Source organism: Antedon bifida, chromosome 5 (assembly GCF_963402885.1).
Source record: "Antedon bifida chromosome 5, ecAntBifi1.1, whole genome shotgun sequence".
NCBI lineage: Eukaryota > Metazoa > Echinodermata > Crinoidea > Comatulida > Antedonidae > Antedon > Antedon bifida.
The window spans coordinates 25,212,682-25,233,510 of NC_136230.1; the positions used below are offsets into that span (position 1 = coordinate 25,212,682).

General features: G+C 34.5%; 1 protein-coding gene and 1 long non-coding RNA gene across 2 annotated transcripts; one reads left to right on the forward strand and one right to left on the reverse strand.

Annotated features, from left to right (window-relative positions):
- Positions 1-1,068: 1,068 nt before the first annotated feature.
- LOC144842031 (uncharacterized) lies at positions 1,069-3,183 on the reverse strand. Its single transcript, XR_013612072.1, has 4 exons — positions 3,022-3,183; positions 2,222-2,347; positions 1,699-1,764; positions 1,069-1,424 (listed from the first exon to the last, which is right to left on the reverse strand). It is a non-coding gene; the product is annotated as an uncharacterized LOC144842031 (long non-coding RNA).
- Positions 3,184-11,167: 7,984 nt separating this feature from the next.
- LOC144842464 (thyrotroph embryonic factor-like) lies at positions 11,168-20,105 on the forward strand. Its single transcript, XM_078698910.1, has 3 exons — positions 11,168-11,339; positions 15,827-16,195; positions 16,698-20,105. The coding sequence occupies exons 1-3, from the start codon at positions 11,246-11,248 to the stop codon at positions 17,129-17,131; spliced, it is 897 nt and encodes a 298-aa protein (XP_078555036.1). The 5' UTR covers positions 11,168-11,245; the 3' UTR covers positions 17,132-20,105.
- The last annotated feature ends 724 nt before the right edge of the window (positions 20,106-20,829 follow it).

Below are 20,829 nucleotides of genomic sequence, written 5' to 3' on the forward strand. Positions count from 1 at the left end.
TAGTACAGTATATAACTTGTGACACATTTAATTTACATTAATGTCTATCATAATTGGTTTTTGCAATGTTTAATGGGGTCAGTTTTTCCGGATATCGAATTAGACATGTTTGTTGGTGGTTAGGCTCGTATTAATGTGATGCGAGTGTATACAGCTGTAAGCTTAAGTAGATGCGTCTGAAATTGCGTTTAAAGTCTTAATTTTGTGTTAACATTCCAACCGTAATAATTTACATAAACCGTTATGTAGGAACTGGACAGTTGCCTTTTATATCAGTTGATTCGATGTAGAGTTGGCATTTGATGAGGATTGTGGGTCACATGATATAAATAAATGCATTATTAATTACGTCATCGAGAGTGCGATGTTATATGAAATTTCGTTTTGCTTTCATATTTTCTAAGCTTTTCAAAAGCTTAAAAATAGTCTACACTTATCAAACTAGTTTGACAGAAAAGTGTGATGTGCCCAAATATGGTAGTGATATTTCATCGTATCCATATATGGGGCAGATCACATTTTGTTGTCGCATGAAGTTTGATAGTGTAGACAGAGCATGATAAAGTTTCCATTAAGAGTTTCCTTCCTTCGTATTAACATGGATCACGTTGACTCATGGATGCTAGTACAAATGCATAAACCTCATATTTTGGTCAATTTTATTGGCTTAGATGACACTGTTAATGGATTAGATGGTACCGATGATTTATAATTCGGTCGTTTAGTTTGAACGACGAACAAAAATGTCGAATCAGTTCCGTACAGTGCTGCAACGCACGCCACCGCCACAGTCATTCGTCGTAGCTGTCCGTCAACAAATCAACACAGCTTGCTTCGCACTAGCATAAGTTAGTGGCCAGTGGCATCATAAAGCTTGGTTCCCACTAGGACGTAACGCAAGTGAGTTGGCCAATGAACAAGCAACACGTCGAATAATTCATCGTTTGTGATTTGTCAAACCCCTTAAGTTGCGTTACGTCTCTAGTGGGAACCAATCTTAATCGGATTGTATGTGCACACGCATCGCTACTTTGATTGAACTAACCATATTGAAAAAAAACACAAAAGTAAGAATGAAGTTCTTTATTTTCTGGATTATATACAAAAACAAATACAACGGTTTATCGATAATTTGCAAGTTTTTACATTAATTTTTAAATCATTATTTTAACAGAATACATTGTTCCCGGGTTCCACAAAATAAATAGCAACAGTTATAAGCCTACGTGTCGCGGGTAAGTGTCAGATATGTTTAAAAAAAAAGGTAATTTAATTATTAATTCCTGTTGAGTCTGGCTATTTGGTTCCGAGTATTACAAGATACGCGTCTTGTATGAAATGACGTCAATAATGTGTTGCTGCTGCTGGTGTACGTCGAGTTGAAAATCATTTAAAGATTTCATGACGTAATACGACTTGTCAATCTATATGAAAACAATGCAAAGTATTACTGTCGTGTATAGTAGTTCAGTTTCATGTTGCGTTTCAACATAAATACGCAGGCCTTGGCATCAGGCCAACAAAGTGCGATCAATTACAGAGAAAAAAAAACTAATTTCATAAAACACTAACATCCTGTTGTAACTATCAAACTGAGCATATGGTTATGTATTTTGGCACTTATTTTGTTATTTACAATTAACTCCCATGAGGAAAAAAAGTGTAGGCCTAGTCATAATATTATGATTCACAGCTTACCGGTCTAATTGCAACATGCGCATCCAGCAGGGCACTTGCAGTCTGGCCCACACTTGCAGTCGGATCCTGTAGTAAAACATATAAATACGGTATTTAAATAACGGTAGTAGTAAGACTTGTGGAGCTTATGTTTCAATTAGGATGTATACGTGTAACGCAAGTAATTTGACCAATAACAAGCGAGAAGTCGGATGTTCGATCTCTATAGGATGTGTCCGAATTATTGCGGAAAACGCCTTAAAAATAGGCGTGGTTTATGTATGACGTAGGCTGTAGCCGACGGTACGACGACCATCGGTTAGTTTAGTGTGGCGATTATTTTTAATAAAGGGAAAATTGTCGCCGTTTCCTCCTCTCTGATAATTCGTTTAGTAGAGTAGAAATAAGGTTGTACTGTATAGTTGGGTGTTTCAGGAAAGGATGCCACCCTGAAACATTCAATATGAACTGTTGGGTTTTAAAAGGGACGATGTTGTAGGCCTACCTACATTACATCATCAGCGGCTATTTATAGACAACCTACCTGCACAACAATCTGCTGTACTTTTGCAGGAACATGATCCACCTTCAGAACATTTACAGGATGGTCCACACTGACAGTTGCTGCATGAATCTGGACACGTTTGACCAGCACAGGTACAGTTACCGGCTAAACAGAGAAAATAACAAAAAGGCGAGGTGTAATTCAAAGGAAGTTTGCCCAGGCTACCAATATCATAGACCATGATGCATAGACCTTATTGTTAGCAGAGGATGTGGTTAATGTATTGGATCAGAGGAGAGCGAGTAGGCCTACCATTAAGATAAGGTTTACCATTCGATCAATTAATTTTATTTCTTTGAAACGTAGTCAATCGTACCATGGATTCATGATCATACGGTATGGTGGCCTGAATGTGTATTTCTCCATAAATGGAAGGAGGCCTAAAATTAAGCTTATAATAAAAATAGGATATACTGTATACATTTATTTTATACACTAAACGGCCTAATATAATAATATTGTATTCTACAGTCAAATCATAAGAAATGAGGGGTTAGTTAGGCCTCGTCACTCTAAAACTCGAGATAAATCGCGGAAACGAAAACGGCAATAAACACGGCAGTTGCATGCTTAGCCTACTGATCGTACACTTGGAATACCACCTGAAAAATACAGAGCTTACTATGATATTTCACCATACCACTTGTATATTGTTATCAATTTGTACCTCCCCCATGGAATTGAACTGCCATAGATAAGTGGCTACTGGTGGTAGTAATATTAATGATCACACTGCCGACTAAGGATTCTTAAACTAAAATGAATTATTATGTACTTACTTGTCTTGCATTCACATGGGTTCGGCATCTTGAATATTTGGTAGAAATGCACTTCGTAATAATAACAGAATGTTTTAGCAGCTACCGTTTGTATCAATCACTTATGTGGCTATATTGTTTTGTACGTTGTTTATATCCTAATTTTATATGTAGCGCGTGTGAAAAACCTGACGTCATTCCATTCATGTGTCAAGTAATGTGTGTAAATACTACGGATCGTGCGCAAAATAATGCGGCTCGTGTGTAAGAATGGAGTGCAAAAAGACAAGCGTACTGTGTTGTTTGCAGCCGAATTTAAATACTGTACAAGGTTAGGAAATACAAACTAAAGGAATGTGCAAACTTATTGATTTCCAGAACTTTCGCTTTACATTTTTCAAAAGTAAAGTATACTGATTATTAGAACTTTAAGAAAATAAAAAGATCACATTTCACCAAAAATATACGGCAAATGATTCTCCCTCCTACTATGTTAAATCCCAAGAGTCCTTGCATTTTTTTGTATTGGCGCTATTTCGAACCTTCTGACTGACAATACGGTAAATTATTACGCATCTCAATAATTCATTTAGAGGTTCATCATGTTCTCAGTCTCACTGGTCGGTCTCTCACTGAGATTCGCGTAGGCCGTCCATATACTGTACTAAAATTAAAAAGAAAATTGGAAAAGAAACAAACAAACTTCAACAATTTGACATTAGGGCTATAGCCTACCCTCCTGGTTGGGCCGGGTGTATAATCATCCGCCCAACCCCCAACCCTAACACCTTATACTCGGTTCAGCACAGCCCCCTCACATATTCAATGACTAGTTGACAATGGTCAGGCAAGCGTCTTATACAACAATTTTATGTTGATAATTATCTATATCGTACACGATTTCGTACAGTTTTATCTACATTTCTAAAATAAGAAAATTCCTTAAGAAACATTCATCATTTATGTTCTAAAAAACAACAATTGGGGTCTAAATAGATAGGCTAACTGTTTAAAAGTCCTGATTTCGTGGTTGTTTTTTTCTAAATGCCCGTCCTATTTCATTTCTGGTTCAAGTTCAAATTTTGGTTTCATAACAATTTTATTTACAGACTCTGAGATAATAAAGTACAATGCAATAACATAATGAAAGAAGGTCAGAGTTTGAAGCAGGCAATATATTGTGGTTTCCTTTTTATGATTCTTAGAAAAAAAAAATATCGCATCGCGTGCAAAATATTCGGATCAATGCAATTATTTTATTTCGTCAAGCACTCTGGCTTGAACACATTTTCTTGTAGCAAATACACAATCAAAGGTTAAAACAAAAATATCATACAAATGTAGAGAACATTGTCATATGAAAATTGAAAAAAAAAATGGGATAAAAAGTATGTTCACCCTCAAGCCTCAAAGCTTTCATGGGAGAAAACATTTCGTTTCGTCATCCATTTCACGATAACAACATTTGATTACCATTTTTTACAAAAAGCATGTCTATACTAAAATGTATATCCTCCCGGTAGAAACGTGTTATTTATTTATTTTTAAAAATCATGTATTTCAGAAATTTGTAAATACAAAATACACTTGGTATGATTCTTTATATATGGTTTTAAGAATCATAATTGATTTAAAATGGCGTATTTATTATTGTTTAAACGAGATAAAAAAAAACCTGATCCACTGTAACGCTACGCCCATTTTACCTACCTAGGGATGGTAGTGGTTATGTCAAATCATCCAAATGCCTGAACTACTGTCCATATTGTATTTATATGTAATTTTATGTATTAAAAAATTATAAGTTTAATATTATGTCATTCTGTATTATTATGTTATATAGTGTGGAAATAAATTGAAATTAAAATAATGATGTTGTAAACGACATTCTAACAGACATAATACAACAAATTGAAACAGGATTTTGTTCAATATAATATTGATTAAACGACGAGAGGGGAAGCCATTTTGGACAAATGTTATGGAAACCTTAAGGCCGCTCCGCTTGCAGCCTCCGATAACAACACCCTTTGTTTCTTACCTAGTTACAGACAACAATTGAAACAAAAGAAACCAATTAGCATATAGTTATCTGTAAGTGGTCTAACAATACTGTTGACAACTGCCTGGATGCCTCAAAAGCCTAGATCTACATCTATAGATTTTTCAAGTGCATTTAAATCAATCCAGCCCAACATTTTAATCAATAAGCTTTTAACTATGAATGTTTTTACTGTGTTATGTATGTAACTGTTTTTATGAGCTCTGTTTTTAAAGTATTTTGATGTGTTATGCCATGGCTTAAGGAAAGTAAATTTCCAAAATTCTGTGGACGAATATATTATATATCTCAATGGATTCCAGTCTCGTTTTTAGCCGCAAAACACTATCTTTTTTTAAAAATGATTATAAAACTGTTCAGAAAAGCGTTCGTTTGTAACCTTTCAGTCCTGCTAGACACGTACCCTTTTGGCAACAAGTCTGCTGTTTATGACTGCTTTACAATAACATTACTAATGAGTATTTGGAAAAAAATTATATTCCATTTAAAGATGTATTGTCCCCCAAAAACATGAAAAATGAAGATTAATTAAATCAGACTTTGAATATGTTATTTTATAGTTTTAATAAAGTTAATCACTTCCATAGAAAAAAAAATCTTTTCACTTATAAAATGACAAAATAAATTCAACCAAAATTCATTGGCTGGCAGCCAATTTGACCATTTTTTGCTTTAAATTACATTTTTTTCAAGTAAATACATATTTTTTCGATCTAATTTTTGGTTAAAGTGGATAACTATTATGTTACATTAAAATGGAATATTTAAAAAAAAATGTTTTAAGAATTATTTTTTCAGGGGGACAATACATCTTTAAAAAATGTAATTCATTTTGAAATAAAATGTCACTATCGAGTATAATTACATTGTAAAATATTAATTAATTGGTTTAAAAATAGAAATTACTAATTGTAAAATAACAAATTCCGTAAACGAGGGCATATACGCGTAAAGGGTAGACACAGAGGGCGACATTATAATAAGCTTGTTTTCATACGGTATCGACAGAGGGCGACATTATAATTAGCTTGTTTTTATACTGTATCGATAGAGGGCGACATTATAATTAGATTGTTTTCATACGGTAAAATGTATCGATAACTGATCTGAACTTTATCACGGTCACTTGATCATTATTGATTTATGAAATTGTTTTTCTCATTTTGGATTCAAACACAAGTTGCTGTAAGGTCTCTCTAGATAGGCCTAATGGCAATTATAATTATGTAACATGTTATATATAAGCCTATTTTAGACCTAGAGAAATTTTCAAATCGTAAACTACAGCAATATATCGAATTATTATACTGATATCATGGAGCTATAAATTAGAATGTATAGCTCCATGCTAATATTAATATGCATGCTTAGCTACATGCACTGTAAAAATAATGTTTTCCACACATTAGCCTTAAACATATTTAGATATGAAACATGTTTAGGTTCTAAACACATTCTAAACATGTATTCTGTATCCAACTCAACACATTAGTGACGTGTTAATTGTTAAACATGTGGAGCAATATAAGGACACGTTTAGGTTTTAAACGTGTTTAATTTGCCACGTGTGGAGCTCATGTGTGGATCTTTTTTCCGCCACGCCACATTAAAATCGTATGCACGCAACGCTAAACACGTACCTAAACATGTTGACTGAACATAATAGTGACAATGTTGACTGCTAAACGAGCGGAGAAAAACAACATGTAGCTATAAACACGTTTAGGTTTTAAACACGCTAAACGAGCTCCACACCACTGTTTTTACAGTGATACCATATTATGTAAGCCTATTGTAGAAACATTAATAATATCGAATTATTATACTATTATGCATACGTAGCGACTGCCTTAACACATGGCTTATGGCCTAACGACAGGAAACTGAGCTCGCCTTGCCAAGATAGGAACTCATTTGAATTTGATCTTATGTCTGACTGCGACAAATACCAACAGTGCTGTACGCTGCGTACATATTCTCCAACGGCGCGCGTCTGAATAGGGCGTGAAACAGATCGTTTCGCAGCCACAGATACCTACCATTGATCTTCGGAGCTCAGCATCCTTTTGTTAGATTGCCTTGTTAATTATATAAGCCTATTTTTATTAAAATGATTAGATTCCCTTACAATGCAATGCCTCATTAGGCCTCGAAACTTTGAAGTTGAAATTTGTGTTGATTATAAATAATCCTATTTTGGAAACGTTTCTTTTCGAGGTTTTCCGGTAAATTTGTATTTTCAGGTTTTTGAAAGTTGAGTTAGACATGATTTTTCTTTTTTAGGATTTAGGTAGTCGGGGCTGTTGTTACTTAATATTGTTTTAAATTGTACATTTCTAAACAGGTAAACATAAACGTAGCTTTACACACAGTATATTTTCTAATTTAAACGTAATGAGGAAATCTGTGCAAAAAAAAACCCCGCCCCAACCGAGATTTAAACTTAGAACCGTTCACTTGATATATGCTAGTCTGGCCAGACGGAGGGTTGACGTAATTTAGTAAAAATATACATATTTTGGCCCATATGGCGTTTCATACGTATACTACTTGAGCTTGTATTTTAAGACAAAAATCGAAACGTTGACTGGTGGAATAACATAAAAAAGACAATAAATACAGACTTGGGGCAAGTCTAGATATATGCAGATGTAATCATTAAAGATGTTAAAGAAAGAAAGAAAGTCAATCACTTTCGTAGGAAAAAAAAATGCAAAAAATAATGTTTTCACCTACAAAAAGACAAAAGCAACGGTTAAATTTAACAAAAACCCAATTGGCTGGCAGCCAATTTGACTATTGTTTGCTTTAAATGTTAGTTTTTTTAAGGTACATTTTTTTTTTCGATCCTATTTTCTGGTAAAAGTAAATAAACTATTATATTATAATGTAACATAAAATTGCATATTTTACAAAATTATTTTTCAGGGGGACAATACATCTTTATGTTCATTAGGCCTATAATTAAAATATGTTAATTAATGTAGCAATGATGAACAGCGATCAAACGCCCATCACGATGTCGTGTGGTTGTATAACAGTTTTATTGTGTAAGATATTAACAAACATAACGGAAGACTTCTTCATTAAGATGTTATTCATGAATTTCAATTTACGTCATAAAATCAGTATAATCCGTTAGTAAACAGGAATTCTGCTTTCTGAAATAGTCTTGTTTTTAACAGAGAGATGTATACATCTCCCTGGTAACAAGATAAATAAATATTTTATTTTTAGAATTGAATTGTTAGAGACGCAGTTATAACAGTTCCCTGGTTTGATATTCATATAAACCTGTTAGATTTTTACTGTTTAAGTTACTTTAAGCAAATATTTTATATCATGTTTTTGCTATCAATCTTTTGTTAATCTTGTTCTGACGGTCTTGTGTTATTGAAATTGATTTTGACCAATGAATGAATGGAAATGAGTGAATTATGATTATTATAACAAAGTTAATATTTAATATATAACTTTTGTTGTTGAAACATCAGCTCTGTCACTACTATCAAACTAGACAAAAAAAGTTTGGTGTCCCCAATATGGTAGTGATATGCCCAAATATGGTAGTGATATGACATCATCATGTCTATATATGATCACATCACATTTTTAAACATAAAGATTGATAGTGTAGATTGAGCGTTACTCGTTGGGTCTATTTTATTTCCGAAACATAGCACATATTAAAACATAGTACTGCAGAGTAATGTTTTCCCTTTGCTTTGTGTAAATAAGCTATTGAAGACTTAATTATTACCTCCGCCAAGGAGGTTATGTTTTCACCCCTGTATGTTTGTGTGTTTGTGTGTGTGTTTGTGTGTGTGTTTGTGTGTCTGTGAACAGCCTGGAGGCCACAGTTTTTATCCGATTCTCACCAAATTTGGCAACAATGATCTATGCCCCAAAAGCTCGGACGAGTTCGAATTTGAGGGGAAAAGGTCATAGGTCAAGGTCACAACTAACAAAAAACTATTTTACTGCCTAGTTTTTATCCGATTCTCACCAAACTTAGCCACAATGATCAATGACACATCATATAATTGTGGTTAAATTTTGAAGGGTCAGGGTCAAAGATCAAGGTCCACAAAAAACTAAAAAAAAAGAAATAAAAAAATAATTAAAAAAAAAAACCTCAGTGGGACTTAAACCAGCGATCTCAACTGTGAGAGGCTGGATACATAACCATTACACCATACTGTCATCCACAACTTTGTAGTGTGCAGTTAACATATTTACATAATTACACAATAAAAAAAAATGTAAAAAAAAAATATTCAGGGGGCATTTTATGTAGGGGAATTTTACAGTAGGCGGAGGTTTGTACTCTCGGAGTACCCTCTAGTTGTATATATTGTGTGCATTTAATAAGAGACACATTTTACCTGTTAGATTGAGAAGAAATTCGTTTAGTCTATAAAATGGTCAACAAACATTATTGATTCTCTGTGTTTTTTTAAAACGTCGTCTTTTTCCATTTCCTGAATAGCAATGACACGTGCTAGTATAGTGTACGATAATAATGCGATATTTGAAATTAATAATCCTGATAATCATCTGACCAGTGTTTTTCCATTGATGTAGGCCTTACGGGTTATTGGTATTTAATTATTCATTCGTGAAGTTTATCGGTTGTTCATGATTACAAAATTGTAAAAAGTGTGGAAAATGGAATAAAAATAGAGGCTACCCGCATGAGGAGATCGAGTATGATTGATTTATCAGCCATTGTACATCATTTTGATAGATTTGCCCCAAAAGTCTGTAGTTATTTCGAGGCTTTTCGAGGTTTGTCTGAAATACAAGCTCAAGTAGTATACATATGAAACGCCATATGTGCCAAAATATTTATCATTTTCTAATGCTAAGTCAAAACTTCGATGATAATCGAATTGTTATGCTATCCGCTCTCCGATTCGAGAAACGATGGTGAGTGTGAGTGACTAGGATTGAACCATGAGGAGTTAGACCTGTGACAGGATTGAACCATGGACTTCGGGATTGAAAGCATGCCCTGATAAAGATTAGGATACCCATGTCGTTATTAAATCATTCCTTCATCATCCATGATGCATTTCCATTTACAAGGTTTTAATATAGGATAATTAGAATTATAAGTTAAATGTTGGCAGTGCTTTTTTATTTTCCCTTTTTTCTCCATCGAGAACTATATTACAGCATTTTTTAGTTAGCTTCTGCAGTGTAATATTGTTTCTAAATTCTCATTGAATAATTTGCATTTATTGTGTGTTCTTCTCGTGATGGGTAAGCGTACAATTGACACTTCAGCGATCGGATATTAAGTTTGAAGTATGGTAACTTCCCAGCTTGTCGGGACGTAGGCCTACAGGCTACTTAGGCCCACTAGCGGCCTATTTAGTTTAACGTTTAACTTAAAGATATATTGTCCCACTGAAAAACAATATGTTTTAATGTTTTTGTTGAATACGCCATTTTAATGCCACATAATAGTTTTCACTTCGACCAAAAGTTATTAAAAAAATGTATTTACCTGAAAAACCAATGAGTTTTTGGTGGAATCATGAACCTATTATAGGTCCATGGTTGAATGTAACCGTTTATTTTGCTGCTACTTTTTTTTTTTATAACGGAAGTGATTAACTTTATGAAACTGCGAGGCATATTCAAAGTCTTTCAATGATCTTCATTGTTCATGTTTTTGAGGGCTATACATCTTCAACTAACTTAGTGAATGCATATTTTCTCTTTGTGATGGAAGAGGGGATGCGGGTGGTTTTATTATAAACTGTTTAGTCTACTACATCCAATATAATATACCCTTCAAGCGACCTCTAATATAATCTAATTAATAAAACCCATGTTTTGGGACACACTGCTATCAGGATTGAAAAACGAATTGGAAATGTATAATGTTAACACTAACCCTATTCAAAGGACATCCAAATGTGTTGTGTCCAAAATGGGTTCATACTGATATTATAATATAATAGTAATAGTCAGTATATTTTGATTATCGCATGGAAATAAATCTTCCCCAATTTAAAATGGAATAGCCCAGATATTACAATATCCCCACATGACAATGAGCACACGCGACGAAACGAATACAGTATTCATATACTGTAGTGTGAACGGAAGATTAGTGTTAGTACGACGTGTATTACCAAATTGCGTCCTATTTGGTAATACTGTGCCTTTAGGATGGCTGAATCCATTCACAGTAGTGACACTTTGACGCTAAAGTACCTCCTTGAAAGCCAGAGCCTGCTAAACAACCAGCCTCCTCTCTGTGAAGGTAAGTCGAGTGCACTGTACATGTATAAAATTGCAGCAAAAACAAGCTAGCAGAGCCTAATCTCTCTCTATCATATTATTGAAGGTTGAAAAGTGTGTTGACCGTAGAAGTTAGTGACGTCACAGTGTCAATTGGTAGTGGGGTTGTTTTGCTACTAATATAATAATATGTTATGATCGTGAATATTATTTGTAAGTACTGCAGATAATGATTCGTATCCAGGGATAGAGAGGTGGGTAGGCTGGGGGTTGTTGATATACGATTGTCAGAGGAGTATTATTAGGTATATTTTTCATTGTATGTATTGCATGTGAAGGTATTTATGCCATATCAAAGTATATCAAATCACGTGAAAAATATGATTATTCGATACGAATGACTGTGCATATAATTTGTTATTGTTAATCGGTAATAATAAGTTCAAACACAAAGATACATAATATAGTATGGATGTATTGTATTCTGCAAGTTATACCTCCGTATTTGAATGATGACGAGCCGTACTCTAGCATATAATACGTTTCCTTGGTAACTAAATCTATCGTGAAATTCATCTCTATTGTACATCGTAAGATAATAACCTAAAATGGCACTTGTTTGTAGCTAATTACAAAAGCAACGAGAGACGATTTATTTTGTACGACAAAACTGAGAAAAAAAAAGACAATGAAAAACCATTATGTTTAGCCTATATCTTCATCATGAATTATTCATTATTCAGGAATTTCATAACGATTTTAGTACGCATCTGACATTTATTTATCGATATGTACCTAATCGATAAAGTATTTGTATCATATTATTTCCGACCACATAACCACCTTTACATAAATGAGTGTTATTATGTTGATACCATGAAGGCTGGGTGATGTTAGTTTGTTCATGAAGAAAGGTATGTTAGGTGGTTGCGGCGTTTGATAAGCCGCACAACAGTCAGTATGCATTTAGTGCATGGCTAGGCCTACTTAAAATGCAAATGAAGTAATAAGTCTGGGAGTAGAACCACTCCTATAGGATGTCCCAATTCAGGGGACACTTGCTTGTGCATAAGACATAGGAAAACTAGAACAACAAATATATATACAGATATAAAATATAAATATGAACGGACCGAGGGGAAATATTTGTTTTATCACCACTAACGGGCTAACCGCTATTCAGGGGACACGTCGGAAACTTTGTTGGTTCCCGAACCACATGTCCCTTTCATAAATATGGGTTATATAGACCTAATCTGTGTATCTATTATAATCATACGGTGGCTGATCTTTCCCGACGGTGCGAGAGGAGTGGGCTTTGTGGAACCATATTTTTGGGATGATATTACGGTAATAGGCCTATACAGCCTGATATTTGAGAACGACAATGACACTTATTCTAACCAAATACAGAGTATGGCCACTGAGTGTTGATACGATAGAATAGGAAGTGGTAATTAGGGGGCCTACGGTGACCTTGGTAAAATACAGAGAAAAGAACAGTTTTCGTGTGTGTCGAGGTGTGGTAAATTTACTTCAGAAAAAGAAAACATTGACATAAATAATATGTACATTTGATCCAAGAGGTTTTAAAGATCTATTTCATAAATGTTTGAATATAACTGTATTACTGTTATTACGGTTCTAAACTAATTTTATGAATATACATATTGACCTTTGTGTTATCAATTTGTATAGGACCTAAAGGTTATTTTTTATTTACCCTTTTCATATCAAAACTGTATTTTGTGAAAGTCAAGACGCAATCGCTGTTCAAGGATTAATTATTAATTCGTATTTAGTAATTACAGTATTATATATATTAGTTAGCTTCGGGAAATAATTAGCTAAAGGACGTATCGATGTAATTACTCTATCCATTTTCCATTTCTTATATGAGGTTTAACTTGTTTACGATGTGTTTTCAGTAGAGAGCGGCTAAGGTTGATTTTAGAGAACAATCTTACAAAAATCAAATGTTTTAGCCGCAAGTTCTCGAAATTCAATATGGCCGCCATCTGAAAAAGATGATTATATGAAACTCGCTGGTTGAAAACAAGTCTGTGAATCATGGCTAATTTGGCAAAAAAAGACATTGGCTAGTAAAACTGTATATTTGGCAGCAATTTTGTATTTAAAGATGATAGCCACATTATGTTTTGGGCTCTATGATTTTAGGCGTCAATAATTGAGAACTAACTTCATCATAAAACGTATGCCACTGAAAACATAGCAGAGAGTACCGAACGAGGGGCAATACTATTTTATGGCCATCCATTTCCATGAGGTGTAGCTTCCAATAGTAAATGACTATTATACTGTAAAGGGTCGTCCCTAATAATGCTGACCCTCGTCACTCTTGCCCAAGCTCAGCGGTAGCCAGGCCAGTGGATTCTCGTCACTATAAAACAGTGGTTAGAGGTGTGTCGAGCTATTTGCTCGACAAAATCAACAGAGAAAGTTTATGGCCCTGCTAAAACATTGTTTTTACGGTCGAATAACTGTCGTTAAAAACAAGATGGCATATATATACTTACCGTATATACAAATTTGAGATTTTAACAACTGAACTGTTAGGGCCAACAGTTGTTATAGAGATCACAAGTTTGCTTGTGCAGTTTGTCCTTAGAAAAAAACTAGGTTTATAATATACGGTATTTATCAGTCCCATCAGTTTATGTAAACATTTTTACGTAATAATAAATCAACACTTGAACTTAAAACTAAATTAATTATATAACATGAAAAGTATGCACAATGACACCATAAAACGTCACCAATTTATACGGTATGTCTTTTGTACGCGCGCGCTTACCTTGCGTTATCATGAACTCGATGGAGAAGGGAAAGAGAGTGGTCAAGCTAAAACAATAACACAGCTTTGGAAAAGTAGCGGATTCTCAATTGATCCATAATTTCCATAAGTGTCAGACAAATTCTGTATTGCCGAATAACCTGTCCTTCACTTTCACAACCGTCATAGGCCATGTCTAACCAAGGCTGTACCTTGGTCTAACCTATTACTGTTTAACAGGCGCTTTTGTGACTATGTAACTACATCATTTGCATGCGCATATAATGCGGAAGTACAGAGAAGGATGTCATGAAAAGTCATTAGACTTCATCACCCCACCCCCACCCAAACAACAAGCTCTCTCCACCCAAACAACAAGCTCTCTCCCCCAAACAACGCCCTCTCCCCACTGTCGAGTTTGTGATAACACAAGGTAGGTACGCTCGCCAAGTTAGTGGTGTCGTGATCATGATGTATAAAATAATATTTTTGTTATGAAATTAATGTGTAAAGGATTTCAAATTTACGTTACAAAAATAGAAATATAATAACAAATATGTAAAAGAAAGGTTTATATTTTCACTTGCCACTTGTAGAATTATTTATTATCATTTTTTTAAGAAGTATCAATCAACATTTTTGTAATACGTGTCGGTATACTTCCGAAATCAGACGACAGTCGTAAATTTACATAAATTGTTATGATGACGCTAATCCTCTGCGCGCGCTCTCTCTCCCGATTGTATTAGTTGTAATTCCCAATTTACGATATCAATAAATTCAACCGAATAATTTATGATGTCTGATTTTGAAAACCAAATAATGCTAATCTTTGTATATATTCTACGTTGTTACATCAACAAGACAAATGTTATTACAGAAAAATAATCAAATTCGCAATGCTTTCACAGATTGTGCTAAAAATACTGGAATTGAAGAGATAATTTATTTGGATAAGTCGTTGTCTCTTCTAAAGCTCTGTCTACACTATCAAACATTATGTGTAAAAAAAATGTGATGTGCCCATGGATATGTCATATCACTACCACATTTTGGCATGTCACTACAATAATTGGGCAAATACCACTTTTTTGTCAAACTAGGTATATAGTGTATAGATACACTCTGTAACCATCGTCAATTATTCGTTTTCATTTTAATTTATTTGTTTTGACTAAATGAAAAATGACATGTCAGGAAAAATAAAAGCCCCTTATGACTAAGTGCGTCAGCAATTCCTTCAAATAATTTTTTTTTTATAATAAAATAACATTTGGTACTACTGTATTTATAAAAAAAAAGGCACAATTTACATTGCAATGAATAAGATCCAATTAATACAGTATATACAACATTTAAATTCAGGTTAAAATAATATAAAGATCAAAAGGCCTTACACGTCGTCGTAGAGCACAGGGCCTATTACCATGCTAAAATAAGGGTCATGAAAACGTATCCGTGATTTTAAATTCAATTTACAGTCGAAGGTGACAATCCTCTCTTAACACCACCAAATATGGTAGTGATATTCCCAAATATGGTAGTGATATCATCATATCCATATATGGGCACATCACGATTTTTGTCACATAAAGTTTGATTGAGTGTGGACAGAGCTTTAAAGAAATGTAGATGAGCAGGACGCGATTTTGTTTTCGTACATAAGTTGGGGATCCGCAAGAAAAAAAAATCATATGCGTTTGTTTCACTTTCAGAAACGAATCCAGACAAAGCAGGGAAATGTGGTGACTTCAACCAAGATGTCTGGGTTGGGCCAAACGGCGTGTCTGCAGATATGGCTGCGGCATTCCTGGGCCCAACACTTTGGGATCGCACTCTACCCTACAATGATCTGAAACTGGAATATATGGATATGAACAAATTTCTCCTTGAGAACGGAATTCCGAATTTTTCCGAGGCGGAACTAACGGAAAATATCAACTCATCACCACCACGAATGGAAGAGAGTCCACAGTTAAGTCAGCGTGATCAGATCTCACCAGTTCAACAGACAAATACGTCACAAGTGAATCTGAATGATTCAAATGATGCCACATCGAATTCTTTCCAACCAGTAGAAGATAGTAAGTTACAGAGTTTATCAATTATGGCTTTTCAGTTTTAAATATAATAACACTGTGAGTGTAGCCTAAATAGAATGTTCCATCTTTTCTCTAAAAAAAATTATGTTATGTCGAGTCGAGTGGCCGAGCGGTTAAGAGAGTGGCCCCGCAAAACCGTAGCCACAAAGTCGGCACAGGTCCAAGCCTCTCCTCAACATCTAATGATAGAACACGTCTTCTGTAGGTCCAGTGTACAGACACTGGCTTATATGCATTTAAAGAATATCTAGCATATTGTCCGACAGCCTTGGTGTTGCTCCTGTCATAGAAAAGAGTTAGCTTATTTCTCCATGTATACTGGTACGTGTACTGGTCCATCTCAACCCCTGTCGTTCGTTAAAGTAGCTATGTGTTGTACACATTAATTAATTAATTATAGGTATTACTACCAATGGTTATCCGCATCTAAACCTATTTTGATTGTCAAGAAAATAATAATTGTCGTGAATTTTCTTTTTCTTAGCCTCCGCCGTCAATAGTCCACCCTCCACTTCACAGTCACCACTGAACGTCGACGTTAACTTCGAAACAGCAGCAACGGAAATAGCATTGGCAACTGTACCGGGCCAACAGACATTTGACCCCAAGACTGCAAATTTTAATGATGATGAACTGAAGCCTCAACCGATGATCAAGAAATCTAAAAAAATACACGTTCCCGACGAGCACAAAGACGACAAATATTGGGAGAAAAGAAAGAAGAATAATACGGCAGCTAAGCGGTCACGTGATGCCCGGCGAATCAAAGAAAATCAAATTGCCATTCGCGCAGGATATCTTCAAAAAGAAAGTAACGCATACAAAAGTGAAATTCAAAAGTTAAAGAAAGAAAATGCGAACTTGAAAAAACTTGTCGAAAAATATGAACGACAGATGAAATTGTTTAACACTCAGTAGATATAGAATTTTATTTGTATTATAAAAGATAATCTATTATGATAAAAAGTTTTGTACAGATGCAACAAGTTGGCGTTTCGTGGGCGGTTAAAAAAATCATAGGCAACTCATGTGATACAGTGTCACATTATGTAACACATGTATCATAGGACATAAGCCACATGTGACACTGTTTCACAGGATTTGCCTATGATACTAGACAGTTAATGCCATATGTGGAGATACAGTACAGAAAATCGGGTGGTTTCGTCCAGTTGTCCCGACAGTAGTTGTACTGTGTTGAGTTCTCCGACGGTTTTGCCAGTCGGTTCGAACTCTATTGGATGTCGTCGTGTATTCACTGTGTTATGATCAAATTGTTGGCTGGCCGTATTCTGTTCGCTTTGGGCACGTGTCGTAAATGAACACATTATTATTTTACGTGTCGTAATATATGTGTTCACTTAATAATTCTTATGACGCCAGGAGTTTGTTAAGATTTTAATTTACTGTAATTTGAATATAAAGGCCAGTAATTTCTGTTTACGCGGTGGTTGGTATAGAAATATGGAATTTGTCTGTGAGAAACCGTTACATGTAATTCACCTCACATGTGATTCTGTTTCATGTAAGTGTGTTAAATACAGCCGTACATGTGACATTGTTCCATATCCTTCACGATTGCTATGCCTACTCTGTTGTCTACACTACTCTTGGAACTAGCCTATGGTACGCTCGTAGACAAAGAGCGAGAGTCGTAGGAGAGAAAGATTATGTTTTGTAAAAACATAACAGTCATTTTAGGTATGACGTACTCCGCCTACATATTACGACATCACTAAATCCGGCTTCTTGTAATGAAGTGATCTTATTATAATTTTTTCATGTATATTTTTTAGGTTCAAAGTTCACACGTTGAGTAGAATGTAAAGCCATATTACTGTATATGTCGACGATTACTCTTGGAATTGATCACGATGTTTTCTATAGCTAATGTGTCTAGGTAAATGTTATTGGAAAATTCCGAGATGTTGCAATATTTTTAAAAAGTTACTTCTGTAATTATTTTTATATTCCGTTTGAGGCTAATTGTGAGCATTTTATTGTCGAATATGCCATTTTAGTGTATACTGTATAGGCCTATTGTTGCTTCATTGGCATACTGTTACTTCTTTTTATAAATGGGGCTTTTCAATTGTAAGACCCGAATTTGTGATAACTTCAGCGACTAACCAAATTTCGCTTCTGAATTATGCACTAGTTGAATACAGCGCTACATGGCATTGTTTAAGATACACGGGTTTGTGATTATTCCTAAAGCTCTGTCCACACTATCAAACTAGTTTGACAAAAAAAGTGTGATGTGCCCAAATATGGTAGTGATATGACATCATCGTGTCCATATATATCCACATCACTTAACTCTTCGTAAACTAATGTAACCTATAATACTGAAACAAAATTAATATTAACATGACAACAATTTTTCTAACACGATAATTATACATTTCAGCAGGATTATGACGTATGCAACCTTATGTAAGCGATGTCTCTAGAAATCCGACTTCTTTTAATTAATGCAAGACTAGGTCAAGATCGCTCGTTATTCGTGACAAGAATGAAGCCATTTTTTAAATGACATGTATATAAACCGTCAACATGTCAAATAAGTTATTCATTTTGTCGAAAATGAAAATAATTACCGTAGGCCTATCTATTGCTATACTATCGGATATGTATACATCTCAATGTAGGTGACTCTGCACCCCATCTCATGGCCACCTCCTCCTCATATTGGTTATAAAAGGTAAATAAAAATGGGAACTTTTTTATGTTTATTTAGGTGAATTTCCCCCTCGTCAAGTCAACGTCTAATAAAATGTTCAATCCCCAAAAATCGATGGTAAATTAGGCCTAAACATTCTCGCTCGTTGTCTCCGTCCTCGTCTAATTACAACCAGGAATATGATGGTATATTTTCTGTTCCTAACCAGGATAGCCTCCCCAACCAACTTAACTTGGAACTCACCTTACCACGAGTATGGTTATAACTTCTATCAGATTCCAGGTGGTGTTGGTGTCACCAGCATTTCCTGTATTTCGAGTATGCTATAGGTGTTGTTCCGGAAGCGGATACCTTATCGATATCACTAATGCATTTATGTTTTATTTGGTGACGTTTCATAAGTCAACAACTCATGTACGAAAAAAATGTATTGCGTTCCGGAAGCCCGTGAAATTTAATAGGTTGAATCTTTACGTCAGTGACTGCAGAATATGAGTACTAACTATAGAAAATAATACTAGAACAGAACATTATGCAAAGTGTAATATGTCAAGCGGAACACGTAGAAAGAGAGAGAAAATATAAATTATAATGTTCAATACTATATAGTACAGTAGTCATAAAAAATAACAAAACAAATATGAAATTGTTGTAAATTAGATTTGAATTATTATGTTTACGTTTACCATAACATGAATAAACAGAATGATTTTTACTGATGCATTTAGTTGTATACATTATTATATAAATAATGAATGTTTATGAGTGGAATGGTACAAATAATGACATGAGGTGAATGATGAAAGGTTATATTTACTTGTCGTGTCGACAACTGCTTAGGTGGTCAATGCTTAAAGTAATTACAGTATTACTTATTTTGATCTCCTTTCACACATTGTCCTCTTGTATCTTTTTTTTCTTTTCTAAAGTATAAATATCTGTTCTGTTTTGTTAAGGGTGTGGAAAATAAATAAATGAAATTTAACCTTTCATCGTTAAATAGTGCGTACTATTGCACGCCTCGTGACCCACAATCGTCCAATCAAATAACTGAAATTTATTAGGTTATATACTAATTGTGCATGAATATATGAAGCCTGAGCAATGAAAGATGTGTAAAAATTAAGATTGTCAAAATTATTTTCAGCAGTTCAAATTTGTAATCCTTTGAAAAAAAATAAAAAAGTTATTTTAACATTTTTCTTGAAATGCTTATTTATTGTAAAGTTTTGTGAAAATCAATTAGTATTATGAATGATCGAATACACCGTCGTTATGGTGTATTTCGAAAAAAAAACAGGTGGAGGCCTACCAATGTCCAGTATCTTACACAATTGTAGTATTCGATTGTGGAAACTTTCGTGGTGGTCAACAGTCATAAAGATTCGTTGAGTACTTTTTATATTCAAATGGTATTGTGAACGGATTGTGCTCAACAGAAAATCATTCGAATAGAAAACGTTAAACAATGTTTTTTCGTTAAGAACAATCTCAACGCTCAAAATACTTCGTATTTAAGTATACTCCTCAACAGGAGTATATTTTACGGCAAATTCTCAATCGAATACGTGTCACGTGTATAACATGATGAATGCCTACCAGACAATAAGCTTACATAATACATGATTCGTCTAATGACGTAGGCCTACCATGGAAGTACAGAGAATCGGTTAAATATACAGTGTCTCCGAGAGTCACTGAAGATATTAACAGAAATAAAGCAAATAAAGGACAGAAAATACGAAAGACTGACCAGCTGAGCTGAAGAATAATGATAATTAGTAATGGAAACACAATCGTCTTCTTTGTTCGTTTCAGACAATATAACGATAAATTCATATTACACATCATCACACCGTATGGTACCGTTATTTATATCAGTGGCTAATAAACCAATAGGTTCATAAAAAAAAGCTCATATGCACTGTGAATG

Bases quoted from the DNA above. Each gene is read 5' to 3' on its own strand.
- LOC144842464 (XM_078698910.1), top strand. From the start codon at position 11,246: ATGGCTGAATCCATTCACAGTAGTGACACTTTGACGCTAAAGTACCTC. The intron at 11,340-15,826 runs GTAAGTCGAGTG...TTTCACTTTCAG, and splicing joins CCAGCCTCCTCTCTGTGAAG to AAACGAATCCAGACAAAGCA. The intron at 16,196-16,697 runs GTAAGTTACAGA...TCTTTTTCTTAG, and splicing joins TTTCCAACCAGTAGAAGATA to CCTCCGCCGTCAATAGTCCA.